The 17,861-nt window shown below is 38.3% G+C and overlaps 1 protein-coding gene across 4 annotated transcripts in view; it reads right to left on the reverse strand.

Annotated features, from left to right (window-relative positions):
- Positions 1-17,861, reverse strand: part of LOC149141185 (Amino acid kinase family protein) — a 389,974-nt gene that overhangs the window by 60,341 nt on the left and 311,772 nt on the right. For 3 of the 4 annotated variants that reach the window (XM_089448272.1, XM_089448275.1, XM_089448273.1), the window contains 4 exons: positions 14,217-14,252; positions 13,955-14,032; positions 13,671-13,737; positions 13,211-13,273 (listed from right to left, as the gene is read on the reverse strand). In XM_089448272.1, coding sequence (XP_089304398.1) covers positions 13,211-13,273; positions 13,671-13,737; positions 13,955-14,032; positions 14,217-14,252 — 244 coding nt within the window. The remainder of the gene's footprint in view (positions 1-13,210; positions 13,274-13,670; positions 13,738-13,954; positions 14,033-14,216; positions 14,253-17,861) is intronic. The other variant, XM_089448274.1, reaches the window with a different exon arrangement.

The following is a 17,861-nucleotide window of genomic DNA, read 5'->3' on the forward strand; positions in this document are numbered from 1 at the left end:
TGATAAGATGCTCTGGTATAAGCTGATAAGATAGCTTATGAGATGGCTTACCAATCTGACTCTTCTTATGAGAATTCTTCAGTTTGAGAATGTCCAAGTACCTTGTATGGATTATGAATACCTCCCTAGTTAAGAGGAAGTGTTGAAATATGTAACTAAGTTCAGTCTTCATAATGACATATGTAATCATGATTTTATATATTTATTGTAAAGATAAAAAGAAAAATTATTATTGTCATTCTTGAGGCATGGATTTCATGCTCAAGGGAAATTTATTTTTAGGTCAAGCACCCATTGAGTGCTTTTAAGGCTTGTCTTTGAGTCAACAAGTCATAAGAGTCATTGTCATGTATGAAAGATTATTTTTGGCATGTCACATATTGTAAAGAAAATTTTATTTGAGTCAAATTAGAGTCAAAGACCCTCCAAGACCTTGTCATGGTGCCTCAAGCAAGTCAACCTACATGAAAGATCAAGTCAGCCTCAAGGAAGCAATTTGTACCCCTAGAAATCTTATATATAAGAAGGAACTTGACCTCATCTGGAAACACCTCAAGCAAGTTCGATCTCCTCAAGAAAAAAGTTGGAAAAGGACAAAAATCAATGATAAAGAAGAAGAAAAGCAAGATCGAAGTTTTTGGATCTCTCTCTCTTTCTTATGTTAGGGTTTCTAAGGTTGTTGGCAAAGTCGAGTTGCTAGAAAGTTATTGGGCAAGTCGAAGTACTGCAAAGTTGTTGGGCAAGTCGAAGTGCTGGAAGTTGTTGGGCAAGTCGAAGAACTGAAAAGTTGTTGGGCAAGTCGAATTACTAGAAAGTTATTAGGGTCGAAGTTGTAGAAGAAACTATCAAGGTCGAAGTTGCAAAAGAAACTGTTGGGGTCAAAATTGCCAAAGAAACTGTTGGGGTCGAAGTTGCAGAAGAAACTGTTGGGGTCAAAATTGCAAAAGAAACTGCTAGGGTCAAAGTTGCTAAAGAAGTTGTTGGGATCGAAATTGTTGGAAAGAAAGTTCATCAAAGAGAAAGGCTGACTTGGTCTTGGACGGGTTTTTGTCAAGGATCTTAGTTCTTGGAATTCGTCATTTGAAGATTCTATAGGAAGAGAAGAATTCTTGTGGGTTTTCCTCTCAAGAGTAGAGGTTTTGGCCCTGGCTAATTGCCTACATCTTGTTTCCTCTTGTCTCATAGTTCTTTATGATTTGGTAGCTGTAATATCCCAAACTGAAAAAATTTGGGAATTTAACTCAAACAAAATTCTCCACATAAAAAATTCCAAATCATTTTAACAGAACATTGCCATGTAAAATAAAAAAAGTAGAACACTGCAATTCAAGAACGGGATGAACAAAAATATTCTCAGCTTTATTTATAATAGATAACTGGGGTTTACATGCTAATACAACCATATGTAGCTGAGATGGGAAATTTGGCCTCAAGAATCTGCTCCAATGTTGCAATGGCCCCTCCAAAACAGAAGCAAAAGCAACTACTAGGCTCGCCGATGAATTCTAGATGAAGTCACCAAGGGGAGAGATGGTTTCTTGCCCATTCTCACTGAATCACCCGAGGGTCTTTGTCCTGGGGCTAAGTAGAGAACTTTGTCCTCCAACTCTCAACAAAGACAAATGCTCAAGTACAAGATGTCCTGTAATGGCCTCCTCCTCCTCTTTTATAGATCTGATGGACCCCCTCTAGAACCTCCTATTTTATTGTTATTTTGATCATTGAGCACATTTCCCTCTTTTTATTTCAATTAAAATATATTTTTAATGTGGGAAAATGGTAAATTGGCCACCATGACCCAGCCCATTGAAAATCACATTTAACCATCCCATCTTGTATATCTTCTCGTTTCAGTTCCAATGAGTTATCACATTGTGTCGTCAAGTATTCCTCTAGGAATGCCACCTTAAGCGTAATTAATTTAGGCACAATAATAACCTTGTTTTACGGGAATTATCAAGATGCAATGGATCAAGAAGTAAGTTGTGTGGAATCAATCCTGATGATAAATGTGGAAAGTAAACTCCTCCAAACCCCATAAAACATCTCCAAAATCCCCCTGGGCCCACTGATGAAGTAAACCTGCACTTGTGACCTGTCTACCCCCAACACTGAAAGTCCATCCCAACCATGCCATAAGGAACATAACAAATGGTCCCGCCCCAAGATTGCTTGCCCTCAAGCAATCCAAACCTATGGACCAGTCTAGTGGCCCAATGCAACAGAGACCCAGTGCCCAGATCCCATACAAACCACTAGGTTATGTTATGCCTTTGTGTCAACCCACCATGAACAGACCCCTCAATGCCTGGATCCCAAACTAATCTTTAACTAAACCTATCTGTTGAAGTTTCTAAGTTCACTTACTTAGAATCCCTTCATGCACTTTTCTTGATTTATTCCTACCTACTTGTTAATTTTTCTTTAACAAGTTATTACAAAGTAAATACTAAAAATAAACACCAGTGCATGCTCAACATATTACCGATCAGCGACTAAAAGAAACAAGAACAAACACACCACATGACACCATTATTTTTGAACCAATGTCCCCAGAGAAACCCAATGCAGGAAAACCGGTGCAGCTATTTGAGGGTTTTCTTATTAAGCAATATCAGAGTACAATCTGGGTGACGAAACTGGCCTACCCAACAAAGAATTTCCTTAGCAGCTATACTTCACAGTTTGAGAGAAATCTCCTAGGTGAAACCCCGGAAAACCCTTCCGACAGCTCCTCAACACAGAACTGCTCCTACAACCCCAGCGTCTGCCCAATCTAAAAATATTAATTATTTTAATATCTCCCAAACCAAGTACAATCTGTCCAAACCATTTCTAGGTCTTGGAGATCTCATGTGCTTTAGCCTCTCCACCAATTTTCATGGCTAGAGCACATCCAATGCTACCACAAATCAACAGTCAGTTGCAGAACACACCAGAGTGATCAGTCATTCGATTTTCTAGGGTGGGGTTTGCTAAGAGAAATCAAATCAATGATCAGAGTTGCAGCGAGGAGCAGTGAGTATGAGCCAAAGAGGCAGAGATAGTGTCGGAAGACTAGCGCAGAAGCAAAGAGGCAGACACAAAGCCAGAGGGAGCCACGCAGAGGCTAGCAGGGACTACACATAGGCCAGAAGGGCCTGCGTCATCCACGCAGAGGCCGCAGGAGTGACACAAAGAGCCAGAGAGGCTGCGCAGAGCCTCAAAAGGCTGACGCAGAGGCCAAGAGGGTTGGCGCAGTGCTTCAGATTGTGTTGGAGAGGGTTTCGTGGGGCAGACTTTCCGAATATCTACTTCTGAAGAGAGGTATTACTACCAGATTTGTTTCTCTATGTCGGGTGAGTCAGTTTGGCACCCAGTGTACTAAGAAACACTGCTTAATAATAAAAACCATCAGAACTGTTGCACCGGTTTTCCCAAGTTGGGTTTTTCCGAGGACGATTGTCCAAAAATAACAGTGTCACTTGTGTGTTTGTCTATTTCTTTCAGTTGTTGATCTGTAGATGGTTGAGACTGTATTGTGTTTATTTCAGTGTTTATATGGTTAAATAGCTTGTTAGTAATTAAACAAGTAGGTGAAATAAACCAGAAAATACAGATAAAATTTCTAACAGGTAATACTTAGAAATTTCAACATGGTACCAGAGCGTTGCAGATCACAGGAGAGTTGAAGGCACCAGCTGAATCAAAGAATTTGCAGCAGAAACGGCTATCCCGAGTGACAGAAGGTGTTCCTAGGCAGAGAGCAGCAAAGAAGAGTTGATGCAAAAGGCTTGCATCATTAGTTCGAGCCAGAGAGAGGCTAGCGTAGAGGCTGAGGAAGGAAGAAGAGGCTCACGAAGAGCCATGCAGAGACCAACAGGGTTCATGCAGTTGCCAAGGGAGCAAATTAGCCTTGTCAAGATTGCGCAAAGCATAGAGGCTCAATTCTTCAGCTGTCGGCACATAGGAGGCTGTGGGTAGATCTTAGAGAGTGAAGCTGGTTAGGTGTTGTTGCTGCCGAGACAGAACAGTACCTAATGGCGCAAAACCAAGGTGGAGGGAGTCACTACCTAGGCGGATTTCCAGCCAAGAAATCCAGATCAGTATTGCAAGTGCATAGGACATCAGAGAGGTGCGACTCGACAGTTGGCAGGCGAGTTTACAAGAGGGAAATCGAGACTCAGAGAGAGTCTAGCAGAGAACTTCCAGGCGGGAAGTAGAGACTCAGATGAGTCGAAAAGAAGAGCAGAGAGATGGCCATGAACAGACTAAGGGATCAGGACAGGCTAGACGGGGCGTCCAACTTTGTGATCTGGAAGGCCAGGATCATGTCCGTTCTAGATAGACATCGCATCAAGGCCTTCGCCTTGAGAACAGTGGCGATCCCAGTCGACCTAGCGGGCAATGAAAAGTACGAGGATGTAATGGCCAAGGCGAAATGCATAATCCTTGATGGGGTCAAGGATCATGTGGTCCAACATATTGCCGAGAAGGCAACGACAAATGAAATGTGGGACACATTGACGAAGTTGTATCAAGGCACTTTCATGCAGAGGAAGATGCTACTACAGAATCAATTGCGGTTGTACCAGATCCAGAAGGGGGAGCAGGTAGATCACTTCCTCAGCAGGTTGCAGGAGATCCGGGACTAGCTGACTTCCATAGGGACCACGCAGGATGAGGAATTAATGGTGAGGATCGTCCTAAACATAGTCTCCAAGGAGTGGGAGACATTCGTCCAAAGTATTTTGGGCAAAGCGATTCTTCTAGGATGGGAAGAACTGTGGGCAGCTCTTCGCTAAGAAGAGATTAGAAGGTAGACCAAGGCGGCAAGCAGTGGCAAAGGAGCCTAGGTCAAGAAAGAGGAGGAAAGGATGCAGCTCTAGCATCTGCGGGAAAGCAGGAGAAGAGGAAGAAAAAGGACCTCTCCAAGATAAAGTGCTTCAACTGTGGGGAACTGGCCCATTATGCAAACCAGTGTCCGAGAAAGAAGAGTAAGGGAGAGGCGTCTGACTCCAAGGCAACACCAGCGAAGGTGGAAAAGGAGGTAGAGGATGATGACAATTATGCCATGAGTGCTCATGTACCTCTAGAGAAGAGGTGGGGAGACATCGAGCTATAGTCAGGAAGACTATAGGTAATGAGGGGCAGGATCCTTGAGGTACCCAAACTCTTGGATCATATCCAGCTACGAGAGTCCCGAAGTGAGAGTAGCAAGATGGCGGATGTCACTAGAAACGGATGCGGATGAAGCGGCAGAGAGTGCTACAGTGCAGTAGTCCCAGGCAGCGCAGAGACGGTTGTAGCAGTGCGAGAGGAACAGAGGAGGTTGCAACGGTGCAGGATGGCACAGAAAGGTTTGCAGCGGCGCGAGAGGCAGGGAGTTGTTGCAGCAGCACAGAGGCACCAAAGGGAGCACAGTATAGCGGCAGAGAGAGCTTCAGCATCGGGAGTGTTTCTAGCCTGACAAGGATGTCAGTAGTTGGGTGGATCAGTTACTTACTTCTCAATAACTGAGTTGCAATGCAGTAGCACGATGCAGCATGATGAGAGAGAACTGCAATGCAGATGCAGTGTTGGGAGAAAGGACCAGTAGCAGCATGGATGTAGAGAGAGCTGCAGTACAGATATAGCAGTGGCAGTGGTAGAGCCATGGGAATTAGTACAGGATACAACAGTGCAGAGGATGTTGGGCGGGCAGGCCTAGCATCAGCACAGGTACCAGTGTCGTATAATCAGGGTAATGCTCAGTGTGGAGTATTACTAGAACACAATCCTCGCTAAGAGGGAGTGTTGATTTTGGGTAGCATCGGAAGTGCTCTAGCCATGAAAATTGGAGAGGCTAAAGCACATGAGATCTCCAAGACCCAAAAATGGTTTGGGCATATTCTACCCAGTTAAGGAGATATTAAAATAATTAATATTTTTAATAGAGTTCCTAAGTCTAAACCTAGGAGAAATAAAATATTAATGGGTATTAATATAAAGTCGGGTTAGAAGGTTCTAAAGGACATGGATCAAGCCAAATCTAATCTTAGCCGTTGATTAGAGATGTGATCTCAGTCGTTGAAGGACCAACAGGAAAAGTATAAGAGGAGACTTGAGGGTCAATTGGAGAACACACCAGAGTGATCAGTCATTCAATTTTCTAAAGCAGGTTTGCTAAGAGAAATCGAATTAGTGATCAGAGTTGCAACAAAGGGCAGTGAGTACGAGGCAGAGAGGCAGAGATAGTGTCAGAAGACTAGCGCAGAAGCAGAGAGGCAGATGTAGAGCCAAACAGAGCGACACAGAGGCTAGCAAGGACTACGCAGAGGCCAGAAGGGCCTGCATCATCCATGCAGAGGCTGTAGGAGTGACGCAGAGAGCCAAAGAGGCTACGCAGAGCCTCAGAAGGTTGACGCAGAGGGTTTTAGGCTGACGCAGAGGCCAAGATGGATGATGCAGTGCTTCAGATTGTGTTGGAGAGGGCTTCGAGGGGTAGATTTTCCAAATATCTGCTGGCGAAGAGAGGTATTACTACCATATTTGTTTATCTCTTTCGGGTGAGCCAGTTCAGCACCCAATGTACTCAGAAAATTTGCTTAATAATAAAAACCCTCAGAACAGTTGCACCGGTTTTCCCAAGTTGGGTTTTTCCAGGGACGATTTTCCAAAAATAATGGTGCCACTTGTGTGTTTGTCTATTTCTTTCAGTTGTTGATCTGTAGATGGTTGAGACTGTATTGTGTTTATTTCAATGTTTATATAGTTAAATAACTTGTTAGTAATTAAACAAGTAGGTGAAATAAACCAGAGAATACAAATAAAATTTCTAACGGGTAATACTTAGAAATTTCAACATTTATCAGTCATGCCTTGTCTTCAATGCTTAGTCATGAAACCGCCAACAATACGTCCCACCATAAGTGCTTGCATTGTTGTCTGTATGCCCAGAAAGAATGATGGAGCTCGACCTTCAAGAAATAACCAGCAACAGATACAAACTCAGGCCAGAATGACTGTATATCTTTGGATCTACCCCACTGAAGCTTCAAATGATCATTACGTCTCGAACAAACTCAAGAAATTCGGCCAACAAGGAGTATAAGTATCAGATTTTAAATCTTTTCAGCTTAGACTTCGTCTCTTATAAGGAAAAACGTCGAGAAATGCAAATGGCAATTATCTTGGCCTCTTAACCATAGTTGTTTAATGCCTTTAGTGACCAAACTCAAAACCGAAACGTTGTAGCTCATGCCTCCTTCAGAAACGAAACAATGCTTCTCGCCCTTGCAATTATATCTCCGTTGAAAGAAAAATCGGCCCAATAGTTCAGCATTGGCCATGGAAATGAGACACATTGTTGAAAAGGTTTAGGAGGACAAAGAAGAAGTATTTTGGTGCTTTGTTGACTTCAAAAAAGCATTTGACAGTCCCTAGGGATAAGTTGTGGCGTAGAATGGAAGAACTTGAAATTCATGTGCATTATAGAGCCGCTGTCCATAGACTTTATGAAGAAGTGAAAGTCAAAATTAGAACCTCAGTAGGCATTTCAAAAAGCTTTAGAAGTGACATTGGAGTCAAACAAGGTTGCCCTCTATCCCCTACTATTTTTGGTCTATATATTCATAAATTAGAAGAGTGGCTAAATCTGCAAGGTGGAGATGGTGTTCGGCTGGGGGATTTTGTGATAAAGCTTCCTTTATATGCTGATTATATTGTATTGATTTCTAAATCGGCCCATGGATTGCAAATGCACTTATATGCCCTTGAGCATTTTTATAGAGCAGTGGGGATGCAAGTCAATACTAACAAGACCAAAATAATGATTTTTTCTAATAAAAGGAAGTAGAGCCAGCATACTTTCTTCTTCGAAAACAACATTCTTGAAGAAGTAAATGAGTACAAGTACCTTGGGATTGATTTCAACAACAAACTCAATTGGGAGGACTGCAGAAAGAAGAGAATTTTAAGAGGGTGGAAAGCATTATATGCTCTTCAAAACAGATGTAGAGAGACAAAGTTATGGGATTGGAAAATGATTAAAGTGCTTTTTGGACTCCTAGTTTGTTCAGTGATGCTATATGGGTGTGAATTGTGGGCTAGCAGCACTTCTGTCTCAAAATGGAAACAAATTGAGAAAATCCAAAAATGCTTGATCATGAGCAAGTTCAAAATAAAAAGTTTAGTACCTTATGAGATAATGTTGAGTGAAACAGGAGCAACTCCCATTGAAGCAATTGCTATGGTGCGGCTCATAAGATATCTAAAAAGAATTGAGCAAATGAGAGTAGGTAGATGGCCTAATGTTATCTTCAATGAAGGCATGAGTGAAAGAAAGAAAACATGGATGAAACAAAATTACACATGGATGCAAAAATGGAATATCTACCTCAATGCCTGTCCCACAAATAGCAAGGAGCTAAAGGATTTTGTTATGGAGAAGTTTCGTAAAAAGGTATGGGGAAAAGAGTTGGGTAGAAAGAAGAAATATTACATTGAGGAATTCAACCCTACGTGTGATCTACAACAAAAAGAGTTCATTGGAGCTAGCATTCTATGGAGGGAAAAGGTTCTTATTGCTCAATTAAGGACCAACTCACATCAACTTTGGTGTGAAACAGGACAGTGGAAAAGGCCTAAAGAAGCTTGGGAAGAATGGGTGTGTACATTTTGTACGTCTAGGGCTATGGAATCGGAAAAACATTTCATTTTGGAATGTGATGCATTCAAAGACATCAGAGAAAGTTATGAGAACATGTTAGCATCAATTTCTTGGCATTGTCTTTTTAGCGAGGGGATTGTTGGAAGGTTGGGCCAACTCATCATCAATTTGAATCAGAAAAGGATTGAATTGCAAAAACGAAAAACAAGGAACTAATGGTCTCATAGACTATTTTTAGTCTCGTGGACCTTAAAATATCATTTCATTTTCATTTCATTATAATTCTGCCAAACAATTAAATTAATTTAGCCAAGTTATTCAATATGTTGGGCCCCTTTACAACCCTTTAATTTTGGCCAAATAATTTGGCCCACCAAAAACCATGGTATAATTAACTTGGTAGTTCCTAATAAAATTTTCACAACCCCATTTCATAAACAAAATCACACGCCCCATTTTGTTGAAACTTGACACGGCACTCAAACTCCATTAAAATTGGCTTTTTGATAAAAAAATTAAATCATGCCCCTAATAAATCTTGGCCATATAATCAAATGTTGGCCAAATAATGGTCTAGCTTCCACAAAGTTTTTTGCCCCTTTAATGTTTCAATCAAGCCAAATATATGTTGGCTTTTTAAAAATACTTCATCCCTTCAATTTACGATTCTCACTGGTAATGGGGCTCCCAATGTTGATGGTGACTCTCACAAAACTAGCCATGTCCTCATAAAAGAATATTCGCCCAATATTAATTCAAAAAATTGTAGACAATCTCACAGTCAATTTATTCATTCAACAATGTGAAACAAAATTGTTGAATACTTAATAAGAGACAATTTCATAGGCTTGCAGGAGGAAATATTCGACAATTTATTTATTTTTTGCACTAGAAATTTTCTGAAAACTAGTTTTCCTGAAACTCTTGATTTCCTCTAGTATTCTTCTGCAATAAACCCTCAGGCTAGCATAATGCACAGCTCTGATACCACAGTAATATCCCAAACTTAAAATTTTGGGAATTTAACTCAAACAAAATTCTCCACATAAAAATTTCCCATTCATTTTAACAGAACATTGGCATCTAAAATAAAAAAACTAGAACACTACAATTCAAGAACGGAATGAACAAAAATATTCTCAGCTTTATTTATAATAGATAATTGGGGTTTACATGCTAATACAACCATATGTAGCTAAGATGGGAAATTTGGCCTCAAGAATCTGCTCCAATGCTACACTGGCCCCTCCAAAACTGAACCGAAAGCAACTGCTAGGCTCGCCTATGAATTTTGGATGAAGTCACCAAGGGGAGAGATGGGTTCTCGCCCACTCTCATTGAATCACCTGAGGGTTTTCGTCCTAGGGCTATTGAAGTAGAAAACTCTATCACTCTTAACAAAGACAAATGCTCAAGTCTGAGATGTCCTGTAATGGCCACCTCCTCCTCTTTTATAGATCTGATGGGCCCCTCTAGATCCTCCTATTATATTATTATTTTAATCATTGAGCACATTTCCCTCTTTTTATTTCAATTAAAATATCTTTTTAATGTGAGAAAATGGTAAATTGGCCACCATGCCTACTCAGGCCACCTAAAATCACATCTAACCATCTAATCTTGTTTATCTTCTCGTTTCGGTTCCAACAAGCTATTACACTAAGGTGTTCCGTCAAGTATTCGTCTCGAAATGCCACCTTAAGCGTAATTAATTAAGGCACAATAATAACCCTGTTTTACGGGAATTATCAAAATGCAATGGAACAAGAAGTAAGTTTTGCGAAATCAATCCTGATGATAAAATATGGCAAGTTAACTCCTCTAGACCAGTGTTGCAGGAACCGTCCCCCCCCCCAAAGGATCTGGAGGCAGAACCGTGTCCCGTACGGATCCACCACCAACCCTTCGGCGGAACCATGGATCCGAAAATCAGATCCAATTTTTCGCCTTTTTTTGTGATTTCAGGAAAATTGGATCCGTGGGGGCCCAATCCGCAGATCCGGAGAGGATCAGGGGCGGACCTGTGGAGGTTCGAGCATGTGTCCACCATGGATCGCGAGTGGATCCGAGAGAAGGTGGATGGTTCACACGGTTCCATGAGGCTTCTTTTGTTTTTTTTGGGAAATTTCGAATTGTTATGTGAGGAGCTACACTTTTCAAATACTCCCAAGGTGCCCCTTGATGCTCCCTAGATGCTCCCTAATGGTAATGTTAAATTCTTAAAGTAAAAGTGACATTCTCCTTTATCTTTCATTTCCATCCTTTTACTTAAATTTTTAACTTTACTATGAAATGACTCAGGATGTTTGAGAGTGGTTCCAACCTCATCAGACTTCATATGGAGAAAACAGAATTTGATATCCCATTCAAAATTCAACAGACTTAACAGTTTTCAAGATCAATGGGATTATGGTGTTTCATTAGATTATATCATGTATGAGGGCATGTGATTGGCATTTAATCAAGAGAACCAAGCCCTTTATGTACCCCAGTGTTGGTGTTGTTGATTGTTGAATTCCTTTGTCATAGCCTTAGCAATTATGTACCCTTCACTCAAGTCAAAACCATTGATCAGGCATGTTAAGCTTTCTCTACCATATTATAAGGCTTGGATTAAGTTGTTTGATCAAAATTAAGCAATGTTGACTAATATCCCTATAGAATTGAAGTAGAGGCAAAGGCTAGACAAGAGGAGGAATCTAGCTTCTAGATGGTTGATGTTGGAATAATTAATGATTGATGTACAATGGATGCCATATCCTTAGCAATTATGTACCCTTCACTCAAGTCAAAATCATTGATCAGGCATGTTAAGCTTTCTCTACCATATTATAAGGTTTGGATTAAGTTGTTTGATCAAAATTAAGCAATGTTGACTAATATCCCTATAGAATTGAAGCAGAGGCAAAGGCTAGACAAGAGAAGAGGAATATAGCTTCTAGATGGTTGATGTTGGAATAATTAATGATTGATGTACAATGGATGCCATATCTATCTTGATTTATGTAAAAAAATGCATGTTTTCATGCCTTCTACAACTAATTTGGTATTTTGGATGTTTTTTTAATATAAATGCAAAAAAATATAAATATATATATATATAGTAGGCGCTTCCGAGACGCTTCGCTTCTTAGATTTTTGGGAAATGATGCTTCCGCGTCCCGCTTCCCAAAAACATCCCCGCTTCGTGCAACATTGCTCCAGACCCCATAAAACATCTCCAAAAGCCCCTGGGCCCGCTAATGAAGTAAACTTGCACCTGTGACTTGTCTGCCCCCAACCCTGAAAGTCCATCCTAACCATGCCATAAGGAACACCAAAAAAAGGAACATCACAGTAGTTGTTTGATGATAAAACACTAAATATAATCAAGAGAAAGAAGAAGCTAATTAAGTTAAGTAAAAATACATCACAAGCACTTATCAAAGTAAGAGAAATCACCTTATCTAGCTACCCTAGATTTCTCAACAAATAAGAGGAGAGAGAGAGATAATGATATGAAAGGTAACTTTGTGGTCTCCTTGAAACCATATTCAACATGAGGCCCAAACCCAAGTAATAATATAAAATTAACAACGGTTCTATTTTAACCTATGAGCAGACACTGTAATCGGATGCCTCAAGTATGACAACCTGAATTGACTAGTTGATTCCTCAATTATGTTAACCCAAATCAACTAGCCTAAATAAAAAATTTGAGGACACAATCAGAAAAGACATGAAAAGTCGGAGTTGTCTTGTGCGTCAGAGTGGTGTTGAGAGTTGTCTTGTTTATCAGCTACATTTGTAGAGAATGCAATGCCTCCATTGTACTGTTTCAGATGATTTTGTTTATGACTGTATTTAGCCATTAAGGTCATAATGTGGCATCTATTTAGTTGTATTCAAATTAATGGCTTGTCCATACTTTGAAGGTGATTCATTCCATGCTGATTTCCGATGTAGGCATAATAGTCCAACAGTGTGTTCCTCTATACATACTACCTCAATTTTGATTTTGCAGATTTCACATTATCTTTCCTGAAATTTCCTCCCATTCTTCTTGAGGCCTTTACACGTTCTTATGTTAATACCATAGCTCATTCAAGTTATAAACTTCAGTTGTGCTAGGAACTGTTAGAGAAAATTTGAAATAAGGGAAAAGTTATAGTTGACAGGTGAGACGGAAATATTGCTGAAAAACCTGAAACATTTGCTGCAATTCTGCAGAAACTACCAAAAGTAAAAGCACCCGCTTGATAAAATAGATTTCAAAATTAGAATCACGGATTCACTTAATAAAGGAAATAAGATTTGAAGCTGATTATAAAGATTTGACTCCTCTTATATTCCATTTCTAAAATTTCAAACAGCTTCTAGCAGTCTCCTATCTTCTGAGATGCAGCAAATCCAGGTTTCACCCTCTACCAGAAATCAGTTGTGGTCTACTATGCAAAGCACTCTATTTTAAGAGACATTGTTCTTGAGAAACTAGAGGAAAGCATCAATACCATGTCAAAAATAGGGATTCAGATCAAGAGAAACAACACACACAGTCCAAAAAGAGTTCCTACAGAAATAGAGAAAGACAGGAACGTCTACCTGCATTGTTCATATGAGGCAACACTGGTTTCACAATTGACCAACTGCCATCTTCATTCACAACTGTGCCAGAAAAATGAAGTCATAATCACCTGCTTAAATTAAAAGCAATGTGGCATACACACACACAGCAAAGCTTCTCTCCAATCTCAATCTTTTTGAGCATAGAAATAAATTCTGAAGCAATCCAATCAACTCTATATTATTTTTTTAAAGCTTGATCTCAGTGAATGATAACAATCATCACCATCATATATTAAATATCACACAACCATGCACATATATATCACACACAAGTAATATGCATGATATATATCATTTGACATATATATATATATATATATATAGAGAGAGAGAGAGAGAGAGAGAATGGGGCCTGGATTCCATGTTACCTAATCTGTAAAACATGTTGAACCACACAGATTAAAATTTTAATGCAATAAGAATTATGAATTCTGACCGATTTCTTTTAGCAGCACAGCATTGGCCTCCGTTGGGGGGCGATCGAACACTCCTGGAACATCGGTCTTGAACATATAGGAAAATATCAATGCTTGCAATACTCCCACAAACAAAAAAATTCTACGATTAGAAAAACAGGTTCATTACTTCGTGCAACAAGAGCAAGATAAAAGTGAAAAGTTTGTTGGGGACATAACTTATATTCTGAAGCCTTGAACACAGACCAACACTGACATTGTCACTCTTGTCAGTTCATACATTTTTATCATTAAAAGAGGATACAAGGAAGACAACATATTGTGGCATCAGTTCCTGTGCAAGCTGGCGTATAATGACATCCCCACTTAAAATTGTGCAACCCTGATAAAACAAGTCAATATGAAAAAATAGGGGGGAATTGGTTACGGACGTGTTACAAACCACAATATACACACCATACTGCATCCATTGAACAGCTATACAGTACACTGACTTAGTTTCCTTCCATATGCAACATAAAAATCTCTTTGTTTTATAGATCTTCCATTTTCAGAAAGTTGCTAACCTGAGTGCTGTCAAACACTGCATCTCCATGTAACACCTGGTCAAATTAAGAGATATAAAAGCAATATTTTTGAAGTGTAAGTCAATTAAAAAAATTGGAAAAAAAATTATAGAAGAAAAGTTAAAAATAAAAGAGTGAAAAGGTATGAAGTTACTTTTTAAAGGGGAGGAGGTTATATTATAATAATAATAATAATAAAATCATTATTAAAGTTTAAACTTAAACCCCAGTTTGAAGTTATTAGAATATTTAAAATATCAAAGGTATCAAGAAAGATTACAAGGTTCAAAGGGCATAGGAGAATTCATCTTCATAAACAAAGTATTATTGATAAAATTATTGACGAACGCAAATGGAGACCTATAATGGAAGATTTCCTAAAACTTTTAGGATGCGTGTTAATGCACTATTTAAAACAAAGGATCACTTGCAGGTAGGGACATTATAATCTCTATCGATCCTACTGAAGATAGTAATTATGTTAGTATTGAATGTGCTAACCAAATAGTGATCCCTAAATCAAACATAATTGAAACGATGGATTCGATGAATAATAAACAATATAACATAAGCAATCTACAACTAAACATTGAAAGCTATATTTTTGTCTCGCAATTCATTGTTAAAACCTTATTTTATGACAATAGTGATATAATTCTGGGTTCACCCTAGATTGAATCACTAGGGTCTTTTATACTCAATACGAAAAATAAGTTTTTTGACATTTTCCTACAAAAAAAATAACGCTACAAGATGTCACATTGAAACCAAATTCAATAACACCAGAAGTCATACAAGATATCTCAAAAATAATTTCTCAAGAAAGTAAAAAAGTGATACAAAATATGCATAGGGAAGTTGACAAAATCACGGCTGACAAAAATGAAGAAGTTACTCCCCTCAAGGACCACCACAAGAAATTATTGACGCAAATTAAGAAACTTAATTGAAAAACAAACTAGAAGAACTCAACACGAAAGACATATCATAGTCTTCAGACGTAACTGTCCAAGTTCAAGAAAAATGAACAATTATTGATCTAGTGAATATCATGATTCACAACCCAAGAAGAAGACAAGCCGGTTGAAAAAAACACACACTCAAATGTTGCAGTTCAAACAATCAAAATTCCAAGTGAGGATTTTGTAACCAGTTCAACAACATCAATACCTGAAGTAAATCAGAATATTGCCGCACACATGTTAAAGGAAAATCAATCCCTAAGAAATCCTCATTGACATCTGAATCACAAGAGTAGAGAACTCAATCAGTTTGCATATTTGTATCACTCAGAACAGAAACAACGAACTTATGTTTCGAAATCTACTAATGCCAGTATCACTGAGTCTTGTAATAAGAATTCACATGAAGTATCCAATAACCGCAAGATTTCACAAAAGATTAATCTAGGATGGTCAAATCCCTCAGTTAGACAATTTTATTTATCACTCCAAGGATCTTATCATTTTGTATCATCAAAAACGATAATTTGAAGCTTTTTGAAAGTCACAAAGAGATTACAAGACAAAGAAACAAATGACATGCCTTGTCAACAATGAGCTTTGAGGACAGCGTTTTGAAGAGGAAGGCAATGTTATGAATAAAATATATATAAAAATAATATAAATAAAAAAAATTATGATTAGTGATTAATTAACTAATAATTATTAGTGAAGAGGCATGCCTCTATGGACATGGCCATTTGTGAAACGGTACCTACCTAGCTATATATATGGGACCCTCAATTGTAATCAAAGCATCATATTATCATTCATACATTTTAATATAAATTATTGTATCTTCAATGGAGATCTTCATATTCCAAGTCTTCTGGAGTATTCAACCTTTGAGTATATGAACTTTGTTCGTTACATTGATAACAGAGCACTCCTCTGAGTATACGAATCTTGTTCATTACATTTTTAACTTAAATTGTTCATTACTATTTACTAGCAAAATTTATCCGTTAATACAAATGTTCTACAATGGCTTAATGTACCTAATTGTCCAGCATTATTTTTTTAGATAGTTTTGTGTAGCTTCTTATCATTGTAAAAATAAAGTAGCATTATCAACACTAATCACTGCAAGTCTGACTACTAGTTCTACACTCAGAAAATTTTAGTCACAAGCAAAGTGTTCGGCAATTTCCACTGGAATTGTTGTTTAAAGATGGGAATGGAGATGATAAAAACTGAAGATTAGAAGCTAAATTTCATACATTTTTGTGGAAATCAATGTTGCAAACATCCCTATTTTATCGTGAAAAAACCATGAAATTGTAATTTTTTGGCTTAGCCGATGTTTGCCAATTTTTACCAATATTTTGGTGGTATCTTAATTTTGCCGATGTTTGCCGATTTTCACCAATATTTTCTCAATTTTAATGATCTTTGGGTTTTCCAAACCCTTTCCAACTTTTACCGATGCCAATGTTTGCAACATTGGTGGAAATATGTCTTATATTACACAAAAAAAGAAATACAAAAGGAAAACAAGGCATCTTCCTTAGTGCTAGAAAAAACTAAGATAAAGATACTTTTATCAATGTCCAATGAATAACCACGAAAGTAGGTCAATGGGACTAAAGGATACATCCAGTATGAGTACAAGTGGGAGTGTGAATGCAACTCCTAGAAAATGCCAAAGCTAAATCTAGGATAAAATGAAGCAACAATTCCTAAACATGCCCATCAATCCATAGGTGCATGTGATAAATGTGGTCATGGAGTGGGAAAGATTTCAAGGAAGAAGCCATAGTTGTTGGCATAGTTTTAAAAACCAGTCGGCATGAACCAGAAACTGGTTAAACCGGTCGGTTCTGTTGACCACTACTGGTCAACTTCCCATGCGGTACACCTTCTTTTCTTGGCAGAAAGAGATAACACCTGAACGACGTGTCCGTGCCAGCCTACAGTCATCAGCAGCTTGATCATTTCCATTGTAAACCCAGTCTGCATGTATGAATTGTAAATAATCTAAGCAGATCAGAGTCATGTATGTAAAATTGCCTAGGTGGACCTAACTTTCTATGATAATCTATGTCCCGGAAGGTTTTTTGTCTCACCGATCCATGGATCGGCAGAGTTTTCCTTCAAACCTGACCCCAAAGCCGGGATGGATTTTGTCATTAGAACTTTAGGAGAATCCTAGTGTGTTAGTCTGCTAGATTATAATTGTGTCGCAGAACTGGGTGATTTATGAGGGTCTGTATTAAGTGGGTTTGTCCCCTTGAGATGTAAATTGTAAAAGGTCATCATGAAATGTGTCTTGAGGGTTGAAAATGTTTTAAATCCCCTCGTGAGTCCTAAGTCCTAGGTCCTAGGTGATGTTTCCAATGGCTTAGTTCGATGATCCATTTAAAAAATGAAATAAAATAATAAAAAATTTAAAAAAATTTAAAGAAATAATAAAAAATTTAAAAAAAATGAAATAAATAAAAAAAAAAATAATAAAAATTTAAAAAATTTAAAAAATTTAAAAAATAATAATAAAAAATAATTTAAAAATTTAAAAAATAATAATAAAAAATTAATTGAATAAATCGACGGATGAGATCAAGAGATGTCTTGATCCTCATCAACGGTCGAGATCATTTTTACATGGATCAATCGAACTAGCCGTTGGAGCATTTCCTTTAAATCA

The sequence above is a fragment of the Pinus tabuliformis genome, chromosome X (assembly GCF_031772625.1).
Source record: "Pinus tabuliformis cultivar Carrire ecotype Pingquan chromosome X, CPIR1, whole genome shotgun sequence".
NCBI lineage: Eukaryota > Viridiplantae > Streptophyta > Pinopsida > Pinales > Pinaceae > Pinus > Pinus tabuliformis.